The 18,837-nt window shown below is 34.3% G+C and overlaps 2 protein-coding genes across 7 annotated transcripts; one reads left to right on the forward strand and one right to left on the reverse strand.

Annotated features, from left to right (window-relative positions):
• Positions 1–2,401: 2,401 nt before the first annotated feature.
• On the forward strand, positions 2,402–5,021 carry LOC114263244 (uncharacterized). Its single transcript, XM_082876069.1, has 2 exons — positions 2,402–2,763; positions 4,646–5,021. Exons 1-2 carry the CDS (start codon positions 2,402–2,404, stop codon positions 5,019–5,021), a joined length of 738 nt encoding a protein of 245 aa, XP_082732195.1.
• A 2,011-nt stretch (positions 5,022–7,032) lies between these two features.
• On the reverse strand, positions 7,033–15,431 carry LOC114263229 (uncharacterized). 6 transcript variants are annotated; one of them, XM_028203734.2, is made up of 7 exons: positions 15,152–15,418; positions 10,812–11,545; positions 9,815–10,706; positions 9,653–9,731; positions 8,122–8,546; positions 7,616–7,714; positions 7,033–7,473 (listed from the first exon to the last, which is right to left on the reverse strand). In XM_028203734.2, exons 2-7 carry the CDS (start codon positions 11,432–11,434, stop codon positions 7,327–7,329), a joined length of 2,265 nt encoding a protein of 754 aa, XP_028059535.2. In that variant the 5' UTR covers positions 11,435–11,545; positions 15,152–15,418; the 3' UTR covers positions 7,033–7,326. The 6 variants fall into 6 exon arrangements, 5 of the variants coding, with proteins under 5 accessions (XP_028059535.2, XP_028059532.2, XP_028059534.2 ...); XR_014332312.1 differs by having other exon boundaries at positions 7,616–7,726; positions 9,815–11,545; XM_028203731.2 differs by having other exon boundaries at positions 9,815–11,545; positions 15,152–15,431.
• Between the last annotated feature and the right edge of the window lie 3,406 nt (positions 15,432–18,837).

The raw sequence follows: 18,837 nt of genomic DNA on the forward strand, positions 1-18,837 counted from the left end.
ATGCTACAGTACATGAATATGATTGCTACAGTGTCACAGTACTGATATCACATGAGTTAGTTTAAAATAATTGAATAAGTTCACATAGTTACTCTAACATACATTACAATGAAACAAACATTCTGTCATTCGTAATTTAGAGAGGGGGGCGGTGGGGGAGGAGTTGTGACAATAAGGGTTCATATTAAGAACCTAGTATGCTTTATATATGTTGGAAATTAGGTCAGATTTGACCCGACTCATAACCCGTGCAGCATCCACATGGTTGTGGATCATTCACATGATTTAATAAATAAGATAATTAAGAGATTATCTTTTAGGAGGTGTTTGAGTTGTTGTGGGAAATTACAACTCCACCTCTGCCTCTATCAGGAGAGAATCCCTACATATTTGATATAGAGAAAACAATAATATGTATTATTATTGGTTTGTGAGTTTATCCGAAATCTCATGCATTTGTTCCTCTCTCCTAGGTCACCATAGTTAAACTTAGGAATTTGGAATGTGTATATAATATTGAAAAATTCCGGTAGCTTCTCAATTGGCGGAGGATTCTTCCAGACAAGGCTCATAATTCAAGCATCACAATCCAAACCGTTTCAACATCAGGTAATATGATTACTCACATCTTTTTCTTCTATATATATAAGGAAAAAGATTAAAGTTTTTTTTTTTCTTTCAAATTTACTCAATTTAGATTTGTCATAAACTTAACAATGTAAGGTCCAACTACTTTGTCATGTTATTATAGGGTAATTCTTAAGTGTGCAAGTGCAAATCATATGCACTTACGTAAGTTCTCATAAATATACGTAAGTTACCTTACATTGCATAAATTTTCACAAATATACGTAAGTTAATCCATAAAAATTTGAGAAATTACAATTTACGTATATTTGTAAGAATTTACACAATTTTTTGAGATAACTTATGTATATTTGTGAGAACTTATGCAAGTGCATATGGTGTATGGTATGCCCCTTACACACCCAAACACTTCTTGTCATTACAAGTGAATTGTGAATTCTAAGATCTTCTCTAATAGTGTGTTATATGACATGCTATTGTTGTATTTTGTTTTGAAATTTTTAAATTTTCACTCTAATGGTAAGGCATATATCTTGTTACATATTACCTATAGGTAAACATTATGTCAAAGATAGCACAAGATTTACCTATAGTTAAATCATTTGTGTCTATATCTTTTCTCTAGGGACCACATATTGCATTGTGATTTTGACATTTTGAAGAGAGAGAGAGAGAGAGAGAGAGAGAATTTTACATTGTATTATTAGAGTAATATTGTTATAATCGCTAATTAGTGTACCAACATATGTTATAATATTATTATTGACCCCACTCATTATACAAATTATAAATACCAAAAAACTCTTAAATTATGTCACATTATCAATTGGTACACTAGTTTGTACACTAATTGGTGCATATAGCACTATTCTTGTTACAATGAAGTATGTAACATTATTTATTGCTAAATTATAACAATATTTATCTCTTTACCCATCTAACTATCATTGTGAGTTTTTAGCATTCCTCATCTATCTATACTATTATTAAAAGTAAACAAGCCACTTGGCGTTCATGAATTTTCTTCTTGCTTTTTGTCAAGTGGCATTTTTTCATCACAAGTATTAATTTCTTCATCTAAAAGTCAAAAAATAATAGTTACAAGAAGAGCATAGTAGTTGAACCTATAACCATTCACTTAATAAAGAATACTTTCACCTTTCACCACTTAAATAACATAAAAATATATTTTTAATTCAAGATTAAAATTTATATTTTAAGCACACCCATCAAGTGGGATCACACCCTTAGTATAGATATATACTATCTATTTTAGCAACACTTTTATTGGTGTCTTGAAACCTTCATTCTTTATGCTAAGTACATTTTGTATTACCATATTATCCTCTCTTTTTTTAATTTCTTAAAATTCCGCCCATAATTTCATAACCACTTGAAGTTAATCAATAACAGTAACTGTCAATAACTACTAATATTTTGATTTTGAATTTCAAATTTCGATAACTTTTTATTTATTTTTTTTTTCTCTTTATGTTCAACTGATTGATTTTCTTAATACACGAATCTGGTGTGCACACCATCCCATATACATATAATATACACACAGGGTGCAAGCTTGAGACCTTTTCCATTACAGTAAGCAGAGAAGAATTTGTGTACCTTTCAGATGTGAACTCATACTATATCATAAACATGTACTAAAAGCCAGTTATTTAGCATACTTGGTCCTATCACACAAACCCAGCCGGCCTCTATACCTCAATAATATATGTGTCCATGTCTACACATAATTATATATACAAAGTTATACATGGCTTAGAGTTCCACAGAATCCACCATTTTATTCACAGAGATGGCTAAACGTTTCAAACTTCGATTCAGCTTTCCTTCATTTCAATTCTGTCGTTTGAATTTGAAGCAACTTTCTTCTTTTCCAAAATCTCCATCTCCTGCAACATATCACCAGTTCTCTCCCTTCAACCCCAAAGCATTCAACATCGGTTATCCCAACATCCCGGAGCCACCACCTTCGACACCTAACCACCCATTTTTATTCAAACGCCATGTCTTATCTTCACCCAAGACCGTCCCAGTTGATTGTGGATGCAACTCAAAATCACCAAGAGAGAAACAACCCAAAACTCGCCGTAAATTATACACATCTTCAGTTTCTAATCTCTCTGACAGCAATACCTTGCCGGTCAGGCTTCCAATGTAAGAAATTATTTTTATTTGAGCTCCCATAGAGATTTTTTTTTTTTCTTTGTTTGTAAAAGAGAAAATAATATTTTTACTAAAATAATATGTACTAAATCTGTCACCAGAATGATGTAGTAATACTATTTAGGTAATTAACAGTCAATATAACGAGTTTTTTATTTTTTATTTTAAAGTGTTACTCCCTCTATGTTGCTACATCATTTATCTTTCTTTGTCTCCCCTTTTTAAAGCATAACTCTGGTGAAAAATTAGTTGAAAGCAATTTACAGAAATTAACTAGTATCAGTCCAAATTGATTTTGAGTTGTACAAAGTTTTGCATTATAATCCATCTTAGGTATATGATATGCAAGTGTGAGGCATATTCTGAGTTATTTGGTTTTCGTCCAAAATTCTTTTATTTAAGTCGGTCCCATTCCTTTTCTTAGAGTTGAGCAAAAATTCATAAATCGGTATAATTCAAACTAAATCGTATGATTTGATTTGATTTTTTTAATACTTAATTTATAAAGAAAAATAATATACAATGCTCTAATAGCAATACTCTTTTTAAAATAGACGAATCATATTTTATGGTTTGATTCATGGTTTATAGTTATGGTTACAATTTAGAACTGAACTGAACCATTTAAATATATACATATATAATTTGTCATTCATAATAGTCACTTAAGTATACTATTAATATCTCATATATATTCATAAGTTTTCAGCCAATTACTTTTGCAAATATGCTCTTATATAATTACTCCCTATGTCCCATGTTATTGGTTCATCTTTTCTTTTTTAAATGCCCCAAAATATTTATCCATTTTAAAAAGTCAAAACATAAAAGTATTTCAAACTACCCTTAAAAGAAATAAATATATTTAATAATGGGAATAAAATGGACAATATGATAAATCAATATAGTTTTATTTGATTTTTAAAGTAATAATTACATGTTTCCTTAAAATGTTAAAATTCTCAAAGAGGATGGGACAGAAGGAATACAAAACTAGTTCTAAATAATTATTTAAAAAATTCTTATTTGTAGAATGGTGGCATATATTTGATGTTTGAGTATGTTGTGGTCACATTTTGAACGATGACAAAATTTATAAAATTATGGTTCCAAATAGAATTCAATCACATTTTCATGATTTAGTTGATTTGATTTCATGATTTTCATGGTTCAACTTGACTTTAAATTTTTTAAAATCATAAATAGTGATTACTTTTGGTTTACTTCAAAACCGAACCATACCCATAGGTACCTATTCTATTCTATTAAAATTTGTATTTATGTATATATATAGGAAAAATAACAAATACACCCTTAGAATTTGCTTAAAATACTAATTACTCATTTAATTTTAAAAATTACATTTCACTCCTTAAAATTTATAATCGCATAATAAATAATCTTTCATTAATCAACCATTAAGTCAATTAATTTTTTTTAACTATGTCAATTAAAACCATTAAGAACACAAATTAAATTCAAAACATAAATGGTACCCCACATTGTAATCCTCTTTTTTAAGAAAATAAAATTATTAATAACAATTATGATAGTTAGAAATTTTATTTTACATGTCAATTCTATTAAATGATAAATTTTGATAAAAAAGTGTTTGTAATTTCTAAAATCATAAGTAAAAATATGTATTTTAAATAAATAATAAGAGATGTGTTTGTAATTTATAAAGGGTTTTCAATCGAGCAATCTAATCTAGAATACAGAAGAATGAAGGGAAGTGCCAAGATTTTTCAACTTGCGAATACCATCTTCTTTCATAAAAACAAAACACAAAACAATGACAAGATTAAACCGTATGTATATAAATTTATACTTTTAAATTGGTAATCATATTTATGGTGTTTTGATGTTTAAGTAAGAAGAAGAAAGAAAGAAACAAGAAGATGAAGAACAAGAAAGCAAAAGCAAGTGTTTGTATAAGCGCTTCCTCAGCAAATAGCGGCTGGTTCAGCACCGACTGTAGCGAATACAATGAAGAGACTGAAAGCTTAGTTTCATCTTCCAGAAGTTCCTATTCCTCTTCCGACTTTGGTTGTCCATTACAGAATATCAATGAGGGACCCATTAACGAATATAGAAGGAAGAACATGAACAAGAAGAAGAAGAATTTAAAGGTTCGGAGAGACCATCTTTCCTTTGTTTTTGTTTTCATTTTTGATTTAGTTGGTCCCTCACTAACTACCGGTAATGTGTTTGCAAATGATTGGGCTAATTTTTCGGTGTCAATTTAATTGGGATCGATTAGTTTAACTGTAATCCTCTTAGCACTCGTCTTTTTTTATTAATATATTTCTTACTTTATACGCTGGTTTTCATCAAAAAAATGTTCTCTCTTTTTTGGCTGATTAAAAAAAAAAGGTTCGGAGACTGAAACCTTACAATTCGGAGAGTTGGAGAGGAGGTGAGAAGACGAAGAAAACGATGACGCCGGAAAGTGGGTCTCCGGCAATGGCGTCAGTTTTCAGGCGGTTGAAGGAGAGCTTTACGGTGGTGAAGAGGTCGGAGAACCCACATGAGGATTTCAAAGGGTCGATGTTGGAGATGATATTGGAGAAACATATGTTTGATGCCAAGGATTTGGAACAGTTGTTGATGTGTTTTCTGTCTCTTAATTCACCACACCATCACGCCACCATTGTTGAGGCCTTTGTGGAGGTTTGGGAAGTTTTGTTCTGTAAAACTCCTCCCAAGTCTCAACGTGTTTCTATGGGTCATTGAGGTTGAAGAAGATGATGGAATAGAATTTTTTATTCCTTCTAAATGAATGGTATATTGTATATTGTTTTATTATTTCTGTGCTGGTTTTTGAGCTTCTGAGAAAGTTCTCAGTTTTTTATCTCTCAATAATTCAAATTTGTTCTTCATGTATTATACATATGCGACTAGTAAGAAAATGTTTTGGCTTGCTTTTCTTTAGTTATTTGGATCACATTTTACACCTGATATGTAAGTGGGTGTAATTGTTATTTTTTTTTATTTTTTTTAAGAATGGTTAGTGCTTGTTTAGCATTACCTAAAAAAGATAAAAAGTCAAAAAGTCACTAAAAAAAACAAAAACAAATTATATTGTTCACAATGTTTGGGCGGGAATATGGGGCTAAATACTCAGAGGGCAAAAAGATATTTTTGCCCTTTACTGACATGCACAACTCACGGGCGTTTAAGAAAAAAAAATGAAACAAAACAAAACAAAACAAAAAGTCAGACACAAAACCAGTGCAGCTCAGTACACTGTCTCGAGAAGTGACAACTACACTGACATGCACGGAAAGCATGTCAATACTCAGAAGGATATGAAGGTAATTTTGATATTTCATAAAATATTTTAATATATATTTTTTTGTAAAAAGTCAAAAAATTATCCCAAATAATCATTTTATTTCCTTTATTTTTTTAGTCAAAAAGTGCACCTATATAGTTCATCACATACTTAGCATATAGAAACAGGAAAGTTCAAAAATTTAATGGATAATGATGTAAGATTTCTTCTTGCAGCTACCACAACATTTTGTCAATATATATATATATATATATATGAATACCATCACTTTTGTTTTTAATGACATCGTGATATTTGATTATATTGAGACGGATTTTTGATGTCCTATCTCAACATGTTTCTTGAGAGTTGTGAGGATAATCCAACACATGAAAGACAATGATTAATGAGTGATAAAAATTAAAAGTACTAAAGACACGAGAGAGAATGAAAAATGGAGCAAAATCAGAATAAAAATGCGACAAATTGTCATCCATAGTTGTGGACTCTCCATATTTAACTTCCAACAAATTTGGCTAACACATGAAGAGCCAACTTCAATCTTATAGCTCCTATTACAACTTCATTAAACTTCTCATGAACATCAGAAGGGCCACAATATAACTTTAACTTGTTAAATTGTTAATGCCCACAGTGACTGTAACAGCTCTGATAACGGTGATGATCAAAACTGCTTTGAGCATCCAAATGAGCCCCAACATTATTGTACACTCTTCAAAACACAACCTGTGTTTGAATCTTAAATTTGTACACTATTTTGAGCAGGAAAATCTTGTGTCCCTGTAGTAATGGTGTATGCAGAATACCAGAGCTGTAAATGCATTGTAACTATTTTAATGAGTCAATAGAAAGCAAAATGCTTAAATAATGCCCAAGTGCATAATGAAGATGTAAGGGTGTCAGGAAATTTCAAGATTTGTGGCAAACCAAGTGGGTAGTAGAAGGAAAATGATCGTCCAGAATTTTACAAAAGAAACCTTTCATTTAATGATCTAATTTCTCATGCATACAACACAGCACCAAGCCGAATCAATTGAGACACACTAACAAGAAAAAAGATTGACTCAGACAAAGATGGTTAATTTAATGTACCCAAATTACATCATAGCTACCAGAAGTCTTTATGTGAAGCGAGACCTCTGCAAGCATCGAAGGTTTTTCTAGTTGAATGTTTGAGCATCAAAACAGCTTTTAATAACTAAGGATGTTAATGTACACGGAGTAACTGCCTCAGGTTTTAGGCTTTATTTCCTATTTTAACTTTTAGAATCTGGAGAAGCCACACTATCCTCAAAAAATTTGACGTGACAGAGCACCCCACCTGCTTCGTCAGCAAAAGTGATTTTCCTTCTCTCCTTGTGGATTCCATTCCCCGGAGCAATATCATCCTTCTCATTCAATCTCTGCAGGAGACAGATCAGAACGTGACCAAAGTCATAACAATGCTAACAACACTGCCTCAAGTAAATTAATCCTTTTATCAAAATCAAAACTCAATTTCTTTATTTATACTTTGAAGAGTAAGGTAGGACATGAGAAACAAACCACGAGTTTACAAAAACGGTTGCAGTCCCTCGCCATCATGGATAGCCACTTCTTTGTTGTTTCTTCAACTTTTGTTGCACTCTTGATGGCCGTTTTCACCTGTCAAAAAAACTATCAAACATAACTGCATATTTCTATGCTAGGATGAATGCAATCACGCACATTGTACACAAATGATGTAAGGGAGAAATTATAAACCATTTAGAAAAACAAAAGTATATTAACAACAGGCATTGAGGAATTTCTGATACTCAACTGAACAGTTGGTGACAAAAGTAATTACATAATTTGTTAGGACCTGATGAATCTCATGAACAGGAGTTTAAAACACCTAGAAGCATGCTACAAAAATCAGTTAACCAATTATTACTGGGTAACAGAAATTTAGAGGGGAAAAGATGCTAAAAGTTTTAATTCAATCAAACCAGATATATAATATAAAAATGAGACTTTTACTCATTACTTAATTAAAACCAGTGAGATGCCTGCTGTGTATATTCACATACCTGATCCACATCATATTTCAACAATGTAGTAGGAGACGCTTCAGAGTGCAGATTTCCTTCTACAATGTCCTTCATGGAATTCAACTCCTGCATTAGCTTCATTGCGAGACGTTCAATACCATGCATCTGCCGTTCTGAGAATGCAATGGCACTCTCAGAACAATTTTGGATTGATGTTGCCCTAGTGCTAACATGAGGTGGGGAACGAGAAAGATGGGGACCCTTCCGAATGCCATTAGGTGGAGAACCTTTTCTATCATTCTTCAGTTTCTTAGTGATCTTCTGGGGGCTTGTAGTGCCCTTGGCTCTACTGACATCCCCCAGCCCTTCAAGATTCACATTTACTTTGGCACCCTCAGCATATAGTCCTACTGGTGAAGCATTATTTTCAGCTTCTTTACCAAGCTGGAGTTTCTCCTTGCACTCTGATAATTACAACATACAAGAAACAATTAGAGAGAATGTTGGAGCATGCAAAATTAAAACAGCAAAAATTGGTAGCAGCCAAGATTTAGAGCCAAAAGGTAAAAAGATGGTGATAACAAAGGTTGTTAAAATCGAGATCCTAAGTGGGATCGTTGGAAGGAACTCATGGATCAGATCGTAAAATCGGATCGAGAATTGTAAGATTCTATTTTCAATGCAAAATAAAATGAAAAATTATCGATAATGATAATATATGTTAATTTTAAAAATATTAAAGAAAAACAACAAATTTGATATAATGCATCTTTTATGTTAATATCAATTAGAAGAGACATTTGAAAAGTGTTTATAGTCAATTTTTTTATATAGATATACACATATACATACATATATATAAGAAATAAATAACAAAAAAAAAAATTGTTAGGATCGCGATCGTAGTAGATTCTACATGATTTTATGAATAGTATTGTAGTAACTTTAAGATCCTATTAAATTTAAGATCCTAGTGTGATCCGGATCGTTTGGCACAACTAAAATCGTAGAACTGCAAGATCCTACGATCCAGATCGAGATTCTGATAACTATGGTGATGACACAAAATTACCAAAATCACAAGAACCATAAAGCTGAAAATTTTCCATCCATCCTAAAATTTTAGATTTTTATTGAGCTTTTAATAAGACAAATAGGCAAAATATAAAGGAAATGAAAGGCAAAATATACTTTTTTCAGCTGTGTTACAGGCAGAAAGTATTCATTTCACACTATATAATTGTTGCTGCCTATAGAGGCGCACCCCAAATCAATTGATAAAGCTCAAAACCAATATGTCATATCAAACATAGATAATTCTAGCAAGGGTGCACCTCAAACCCATGAATACAAAAAGCAGTCCATCTGCTACCAATCCTAATAATTGATTTCTCCCTTGCACAAGTAAAGGTTTAGAACAGAAATCATAATCTCTTAAATCTTGCTTTGACTCTGGTTGTCATCTAACTAACATGGTCTCAGGTGTAATGCATGTAAGTGACACAACAATGTTGCCAACCAAACCATTTTACAACATGAGGAACCCATAAATATAACTCCACTGACTTACTGTAATGATCCAAATCTTCATGTAACTCCACACCTTTCATAGCCTGACATAGCTTTTCCTGAGAAGTTGGTGAAATGGCCTGAAAAGGGAAAGCACTTACTGAAAAAAACTTCTCAGAACAAAACATAAAACCAAATCAACATCAAATACCAAACTTCTTACCTTTCTAGTTGAGAGGAGCCTCTCAGGAGGATGCATCTTCTCCAAATGATGATAGTTCTTCATCTCTGGCACCGAGAGCTCATGGGCACCATCAAAATGATGGTTTCTATTGGTTGAATTGCTTTCTGCATCGTCTGGGGCAGATCTTGGAGGCTGCTTCTCCTCAATTATAGTTGAACCACCCTCAAAAGCAACTGGAATTTCATCAGGATTCAGACAGCTTCTCACTGCATCAGTACTGACAGAAGTTACAGGTGGCTTCTCAGTTGCAGGTAGATCATCCTCCACAGAAACCAAAACAATTTCAGGACTTAAACAAGGATTCGAATTCCAAGATGAGCTACAATTACTCAAGGGGCTACTTTGAGAATCATTTACGAGATTTAGAGGAAAATTTTCATTAATGTCATTCTCAAACTTGCATGGATCACCTGCACTATATAGTTCCATGCGAAATAGGCTGTTATCCATTGCCATTTCAGGCACTTGAACTCCAGAGATACCACTTGTCTGCCTTGATATCTCATGCACAGAGGAACAATTTGGGGAGTTATTACTCATATCTGAACTTTGATCCATGACAGGAAAGATTGTTTCTGGAGAACTTTCTTCAAGATGTGGATGCTCAATATATCCTTCCTTATCTTCTGATGTGGGCAAAACTGGAGACAGTTGAAAGGACTTTTCGAGGTTATCCACCTCCATGGTCTCTCCACCAATTGAAGGAAGAACAAAGGTAGGTTCAATAGGATCCAAAAAATCACAGGAAACTTCATTAACAACACAACTTTGGCACTCTTCTGCTAAGGATATTTGTTTCCCAGACTCAGACACAATTCTAACAGCATCGCTAATTTCACCAGATACCTTTCCAGATAACCCCACCAGCTCACTACAACCAATAGAAAGATCATCAGCAACACAAATTATATTTCTGCATTCTGTGTAATCTGTTTCAGAAACCTCAGCTTTAATGTGAATAGGTGAAGAAGAATACCCACTAGATTGCAGGGAATCTTCAGCACTCAGAAACTGATCAGATTTGACTGAAACCGCAGTTTGAGAAGATGAAGCACATTTTTTGGCACGCTTCCTTTTACCCTTCAAATTATTTGGAAGCTTTGATTTCCAAATACTGATAGGTTCCTCAAGATCACATTCGTCTTCTTCTGGTTGCCAATCAGTATAATATTGGTTCCGAGTCAAACAAGTAGAATGCAAAACTTTCCTTTTCTTAGTTTTGCACTGCTCCTTGAGCTGTTGCAATGTCATTTTCACAAAGAGAAGATCATCTGAAACACTGTCTTCTCCATCATCATCAGAATTGTAATTAAATTCATCAGAGTTAATGTCTCTTTTCTTTGTTTTCCTTTCCACCACAACCAGACATGGGCTTTCGGTTTTGGCTGTGTCACACTCAAACACCATATCTGCAGTATCTTGTGATTGAAGAGTTGAAAAACTGTTGAGTTTTTTGGCATCTCCACTCTCATATATATCCTTCAACGTCTTGAACACAAGAGCTGGCCTTCCATGAGAATTTACATTACAGATACTTTTAACCAAACCAGCCTTTATAGCTTTGATAAAATGCAAATGAGTGCAACTCCTTAGCTTCATCGTTGAAAATAAACTTGCGTTCCCCTGCCTATTTCATGGATATAAAGCAGCACCAAAAAATGCTCACTCTGCAGTAGAAATCAACTTCAATTCTAAACTGTAGCACCAAGTCTGACCAGAAATTAAAATTTAATTAGCATTGATTGGTAAATAGATAGATTCACCAGCTAATATATATATATATAGAGAGAGAGAGAGAGGGACAGCTTTAGCATTTTTTCTGTGGATACAACTGATATAATTGAGCTTGACATCCGTAAAGAAAAAAAAAAACACTACAAAAAAAAAATGTCAAAAACCAACCTAAGTATGTATGCTTACATGTAGGAGTGTGGCTTGAGCCTAACACATACATATCCAAAGCCATCACCGATAGAACAACTTAAGGAACCCTCCATTATGTATTTCGTGAAGTACATTACAAACATGTTAACTTAATAACTCCTATTTGCATGCAACACAGACAGACTTTACATGATAGATTGCCAGAGATAGGGTTGGCTAACTTTGAGAGAAAAGTAGGGAGAACCAGTACAACTAATATGCAGATCTAAAAGCATCCACGAGAGCCTGACTACTTCACCCATTCAGCCATAAAATCTAGCTTCAAAGCTTTGAATGCATCTCCTGCAACCTTGCCTAACCCTCGCCAAAATAGTTTTGTTCTGCAGTACCTCGCCACCACAGACAGGTACTGTTCAGTTGCCTGACAATTTTCATGGCTAGTAGCTCTCCCTTATTTCTCTCCTTGGTGTCAATTTATGTGTTTCATTGAGCTCTCTGCCAAGTGCCCTTCACCAGCAAATATGGAAAATCTCAAATTCTGGAGCAGCCAGCGTTATTAAAGGCGCGCCTAGGTGTTGCGCCTTGTAGTGTTTTAGGCCATGCGACTTCGATAAGGCGCGCCTAGGCATGCGCCTAGGCCGGAACCCTGTCTAGCCCAAAATTTGTACCTTGTAGTGTTCTAAGCCAGGCGACTATGACAAGGCGCCTGACTGACCCAAGGCTTGCGTCCTGAGAGTTTTTTTTATTGTTACTTTAATTAGTTTTGTTTAAAATCTGACCATTGATTTAATATGGTGCAACTACAGAAGATCCCTTCTCCTATTACAGATACCAATACATTGGGCATTCAAACTTCAAATCAATGATAGAAAAAAAATTAACCCTAATTCCTAATATCCAAAAAATACTAAAATGTTTAACATTTCATTTTATTTATGTTAAACTCAAAATTATTTACTTATATTAAGGCCTTGTTTGGCAAGTGATGATTTTAGCCAAAAACCAAAAAATTACTAAAAAAAACCAAAAAACCAACAACCTATACCAAAAAGTCAAAAATTTCTTTCTCTCTACTTTTTGCACATCTTTTCGTAAAAAATAAAAAAGTCATCTCAAATATACTAGTTTTTTTTAACTCATAGTTTAGCCAAAAAGTTACTAAAAAAGTATGTTTCCAAACGAGGCCTAAATTATATATTTTTTTCCGTACAAGGTGCGCCTCACCTTGCGCCTTGAGCCTAGGCCCCAGGAGACCTTGGCGCCTCGGTGCGCCTATCACCTCTAATAACACTGGGAGCAACTTCATCCCTTTCTCAAGCTCTTGCTTATTTTTCTGTCTGCATCGCAAGTCATATTTGTTCTATTTCTTTTATGGCATGATTGGTTGATGAGAGAATGGGGATGAAAGAAAATTTATTGATTGCCGCTGATTTTATTTTATTTTTTTCTTGCAATAAAAAGGAGTAATGCATGTCTATTTATTTTGCACACCATATGTTTGTTATTTTTTCAATTTTGATTGGGTTGATTTTCTCATTCCTAAGATGACTTATTTTGTCTCACACAATCACACTAAAATCTTGAATTATGAATTTAATAAAATTCAAATAGTCTGAAGGTCTCTTAGGCTGGTTTATGTTTATTTTTACTCTGGATTGAGCTTCCATATAAAGGAAACATGTTTATGTAGATGCACAACCAAACCAATTGTCCTAAAGTTGCAGTATTGTAGCAACTCGTAAAAGTGTGTGAATTGCCATTGCTAAGTTGCTATGACCATTCCTTTGGCAACTTTGCACAAGAGACATGACCCCTAGAGATGCTTCTATGGAGTTTTATTACCTTCAAAGGCCAGCAGAGAAAGGGTAAACCTACTAGTTGCTAAATATTTGAATTTTACTATCAGTCAGTTGATAGAAAGTGCTCTGATTATAAAAACTTTTCATGTGGAACAACAATTTGCTAGTGTCCCTTAATTTATCCCTTTTCAAAATCAGCCAAGTTCTAACTGATCTAAACAAACCAAGGAAGCAAAGCAGCAGCAACAACAACTTGCTAGTGGGTGCTACAACAAAGAATGGAATGGAAGCAAATATATTTGTATTTATAAAATAAAGAATGGATGCAAGAATATTGAAAAAGTGGCTCGCTAAAATAGAAAAGTGAAATTTTGGATAGCTATTTTGTCTACCCTTGCAGTGGATGCTCTAAAACATTTCACGTTGGTAACAAATTACAAGAATGATGAGAATGAAAAATACTTCTGCAATCCAGTTTATAAATACACCAAAAACAATGAATACCTTTTAAAAAGTGTGTATATATATATATATATGTAACCAAACACAGAAGAAAATAAATAAATAAATAAACCCTCACAATGACAGTGAATGAATGAAATGTGTTTTTACAAAGAATCTAAGAACAGATATTCAATCACAGATTGCATATAAAAGCCCTTCTAACAAACTATAACTATAACCAAAACCAAGTTAATTAAACAATACAAAGCATTGGGAATATTTCCCTTTTTATGTTCTCTTTTGTGTGTGCATCTCTTTTGATGGGTTTTAATTTCATTCATTAAACGAGCAAACAAGAATGATTGAGAAATAAAAGTAAAGAAAAAGAGTTTCCAGTGCTATAGAATAAGGATGGAAAATGCAATAAATGTTCACTTCCAGTTCCAGAATCCTTCAAAAGGAAAAAATTACAATGGGCATAACATCTTCGCGGCTGAAAAAATAAAATAAAATAACTAGGCCTTAACTAGTCATTAAGCATCTCCCATCCTTCACTTTTTCTTTCATCAAATTTAAATTTGATGAAAAAGTGCTCCAAAATCATCTCCAATCCTTTCATCAAATGATCATCAAATCAAGGAAAAGTCACTTTTCTCATCAAATTGCGAATTCATCAAATTTGAATTTGATGAAAAAAGATGAAGCATTGGGGGGATATTTTTTTAGGGAAATTTGGGATAAGAGGATGATTTTAAAAAGACTTTGATGAAAAGATTGGAGTAGTTCATATCAAATCAAGCTTTTTACTCAAATTTGAAATCAAATTAGATGAAAAAATGGGTAAAGGTTTGGAGATTCTCTAAAACAAGGCCTTAATTCAAATCGATGGAAATTACTAACCAAATATCCAAGTCCAACCCACCCAAAAAATCCAAGTCCACGACCTGATTCATAATTGGAAATAAACTCAACAAAAAACCAAATAAAACCCTGATGCAGTAAAACCCTTGTCTCATATAATAGCCAAAAAGAAAACCCAAACAGCGATCTGAGAAATCGATAGAAGAACTGCAAATAAAACCCTAATTAAGAAGATCTTCACTCAAATGGGATGAAAAATAAAGAAAATAAAGTAACAAAATTAATCAGTGATGTGCAGATGTAACTAAAAAACTCGTATTGGGCTCACCTCAGATTGAATCCTCTGTTCCACCACGAACGAGCAAGCGAGCGAAGGAGGAGTGGGTAGTGAGAGATGGTGAGATGTAGATTAGTAGAGGGGCTTGAGAGAGAGAGAGAGAGAGAGAGAGAGAGAGAGAGGAATAGGTTAGAGATCTGGCGCCAAATGCTTTGGCGGGAATTAGGGTTTTGTATTCTAAATGGGAGGGAGTATAAACTTGGGTGTGCTCGTCTTATGATTTCGCACACGCAGCACCATCACAAAGCTCTAACTCTATGTTTGGGAGGGCCTCATTGACATTTTTGAAATCATTATTTTGTATTCCAAAAAATAATCTGCTAAGGGTTATTTAGAATAATCTAAATAAATATATTTTTAAATTTTTATGAAAATATGTGTAGAAATGCGTTTATCTAAATAATGTACTTATTTAGTTTATACCAAATAGTATTTAAAATAAGGCCATGGCTTCTGTCCAGTCCGATATTGGACCGTGCTGTTGGGCCCATGGGGGCCCACCACGGGTCTCGTTTTGATAATTTGAACCGTTCAATGTGTAGAACTCGTCGAATACTATATGCAAGTAAAAAATCACGTTGATCGGATATCGATAGCTATATGAACAAAACAGTTTTTTATCAACCGTTAATTTTTTCACCGTCTATTTTTTTTATACAAAACTGATTTGATCACATAGCTATCGATATCCAATCAACGTGATTTTTTGCAAACATGTAGTACTCGACGAGTTCTACACATTGAACGGTTTAGATTTTCAAAACGGGACCCGTGGTAGGCCCCCACGGGCCCAACAACACGGCCCAATCCGATCCCGGATTGGACAGAAGCCGGACCCTAAAATAAAGGCTATGCACCAAATAAAAACGCAATAAATTCAATTTTAAAAATTTTATGTTAAATCTATTATTATTGTTTTTTTTTTTTAAGTTAGTATTGATACTAAAATTCAGGAATCTTCCATCGACAGAGCATAACGATGACGTGGCAAGCATGATGTGACAAGATTAGCTAAAATAGCCGACGTGGCATAAAGCTGGGTTGAAGAACGAAGGATACGAAAGATGATAGTCGAGAATTAAGGAAGAAATCAAAAACAGTTCCTAAATGTGGGAATAAACATTAAGAGAGGCAAAGAATGATCAGAACCAAGAGTTAAGCCAGGAGTCAAGTATAAAAGAGAACTGGAATGCAGAAGAAAGATCATCAACAACCATTAATCATACTCGTGAAGAATTATTTAAGAGTAGTTCTAAATTAGTCATTTTAGGAGTAGATTAGAAATAACTTTTTCCCCATTTCTCTTCTTTCCGTCAGTTGATGTATTTTTCAGTTCTTTGTTCTTGTTTGAGTTCTTGTAACTGATAGCAAGTAACAATCTAATTGAATAAATATATATTCTTTTCTGTTCAAATCCTTATTTACTTAATTACCTCCAGGGAAGTCCTTAATCTGTTTATGACATAGAACTCAAGCACAAAGCATGATTTTTATTTGTGTTTACTTGAAATTTATTTAAATTTGTCGATCAATCACTATCAATTGGGCTTGAACTAAATTTTTGCTAACTTAAATTGGCACGCCCAGTTGGACCACTCCAACTTGGAGTAATGGTAAAGAAGAAGACTGAAAAAACTAAGACTGCTAACGCCAACAAGAAAGTTGCTAACGAATCAGGCCTTCATGGAGATCTAATTAAGAGGCCTGCTAAAGATACCGATGTCCCTACTGGCTTTCCTGAGTTCAGGGAAGACATGGAGGTCATTGCAGATAGCTAATCAGTAGCAGCCAAGTATGGGGCAGGATTAAAGGATGGTTAGGACCCAACCAATGGAGGCCAATATCATAGCCTAGCAGTTGAACAGATAGAGGAGATGATTGCCTATCTTGGCCACACCTTCGAAATGAGACCAGCACACCTCACAGAAAGTATAAAGGCCAAGCTCAAGATGCTTAGAGGATTCAACCCTACTGTAGCTCGGCTTTTTCGCGCCCCCTCTCGAAAGGTTTAAAAGAAAGCCCTACAGTTCAGACTCCTGTGATTCTGAATTTAATCTCACAAGTGCAATATTAAATTGATAAACACCAAAGAGTCCAAATTCGACAAATCATTTTGGAAAATCGATTTTGAATCAAAAAGTGCCAAAATTGGATTGCTTTGCTAGATACAGAATTGCTACCTAAATATTTTATTTTGGGAAAATCTAGGAAACTCAGGACTCGTGCCAAAGGCCACGTGTCCGTCATCACCAAAGTTGCCTCGGCTCGGGAACTTGGGTACGAGAGGGGAAGATCATGAATTGAGTACCCCCGCTTGCCCGATCAAAGATTGGCCTCTACTAATCATGATATAAGTTTTTATAAACATTATGTGTTCGTATTTCGGTTATTAAACTAGCATTACTATATGATGTGCACAAGCACTTATAGACTAGTTTGCTCAATTTGAAACAATTCAACTCATGTGTTGTTTGCGAAAATAGTTTGAATTTGCTACCTCAGGTGGGCTTAAAGATGCGGATTTGCCACCAAACATGGTGGGCTTAAAACATGATTTGCCACTCAACAAAGTAGGCTTAAAACATTCATTCGTTGACTCGTTCCAATTCAAACAACAAGCCTTCATCCACAGGTATTCAAGAAGTTTAGCATTTAAGCACATAGCCTCATGGCAAGCATGCGAAACATGGCAACATGGCAATCACACTCATACAAGTATGCTAAAGCATAAAAAATTTACCGAGTACTCCAAGCCAAAACAGAAACTAGTTAGAAAGATGCATGATCATAACTATGCAAAATGCCTAATACAACACATGGCATGTGAATTGATTAAATAATATGCGATTAAACACGTATTCAATGAAGTATTGAAATGACAATGCAGTTAGAATGATGCGCCGAGCCTCGGTGTATGCAATACGAATGAATGGATGCAAGCATAAAGTATGCTAATTGAAATATGTCCCTAATCTAACCATCGAAAGCGATTAAATAAAAAGAAGAAAAATGTGGGGTTGGAAGACATACACACACGCACGCACACTTATTACAACATTACGCCCTCGCGAATGAGGGTCCGAATGAATAAGCTAACTAGCTAAGCTAAGCTATTTAAGCTAATTAGACTAACTATTACAACACTTAAAATGAATCCTAACTATCTAAGCGAATTAAAATAAATTAACTAGGCTAAGCTAATTAAATATTATAACATCAACTAATTAGCTACAACTAATTAGACTAATTAAATATTACAACACAATTTGCTATGCTAATGAAACAATTAAATAACAACGCATTTGATATAGATGTCAAGGAAAATGGATGGAGATTGAATGTGCATCGCTTGAAAGCTGCTTTGTCTGCCCCAGACTGCCTCTATTTCACCTTCAGCCACTGCCTCTGTTTCTGCAAAACTGTACTGCTGGCCACACACCAAGGGCCGGCCGTGCCTTGCTAATGGCCGGCCAGGCCTACAGAGAGCCGGTCATTCATTGATTTGGTGTAAACTCTGCTTCTGCAAAATTGCACTGTTGGCCACACGCCAAGGGTCGGTCTTGCTTTATTGATGGGCGACTGTGCCTTTAGAGGGCCGGCCGTGCCTTCAGAGGGCCGGTCGTGCATTGATTTGGTGCAAACTCTACTTCTGTGCTCTGAGGTGAAATCAGTGCAGA

The sequence above is a fragment of the Camellia sinensis genome, chromosome 6 (genome assembly GCF_055761805.1).
Source record: "Camellia sinensis isolate YWXY chromosome 6, ASM5576180v1, whole genome shotgun sequence".
NCBI classification, from domain to species: domain Eukaryota; kingdom Viridiplantae; phylum Streptophyta; class Magnoliopsida; order Ericales; family Theaceae; genus Camellia; species Camellia sinensis.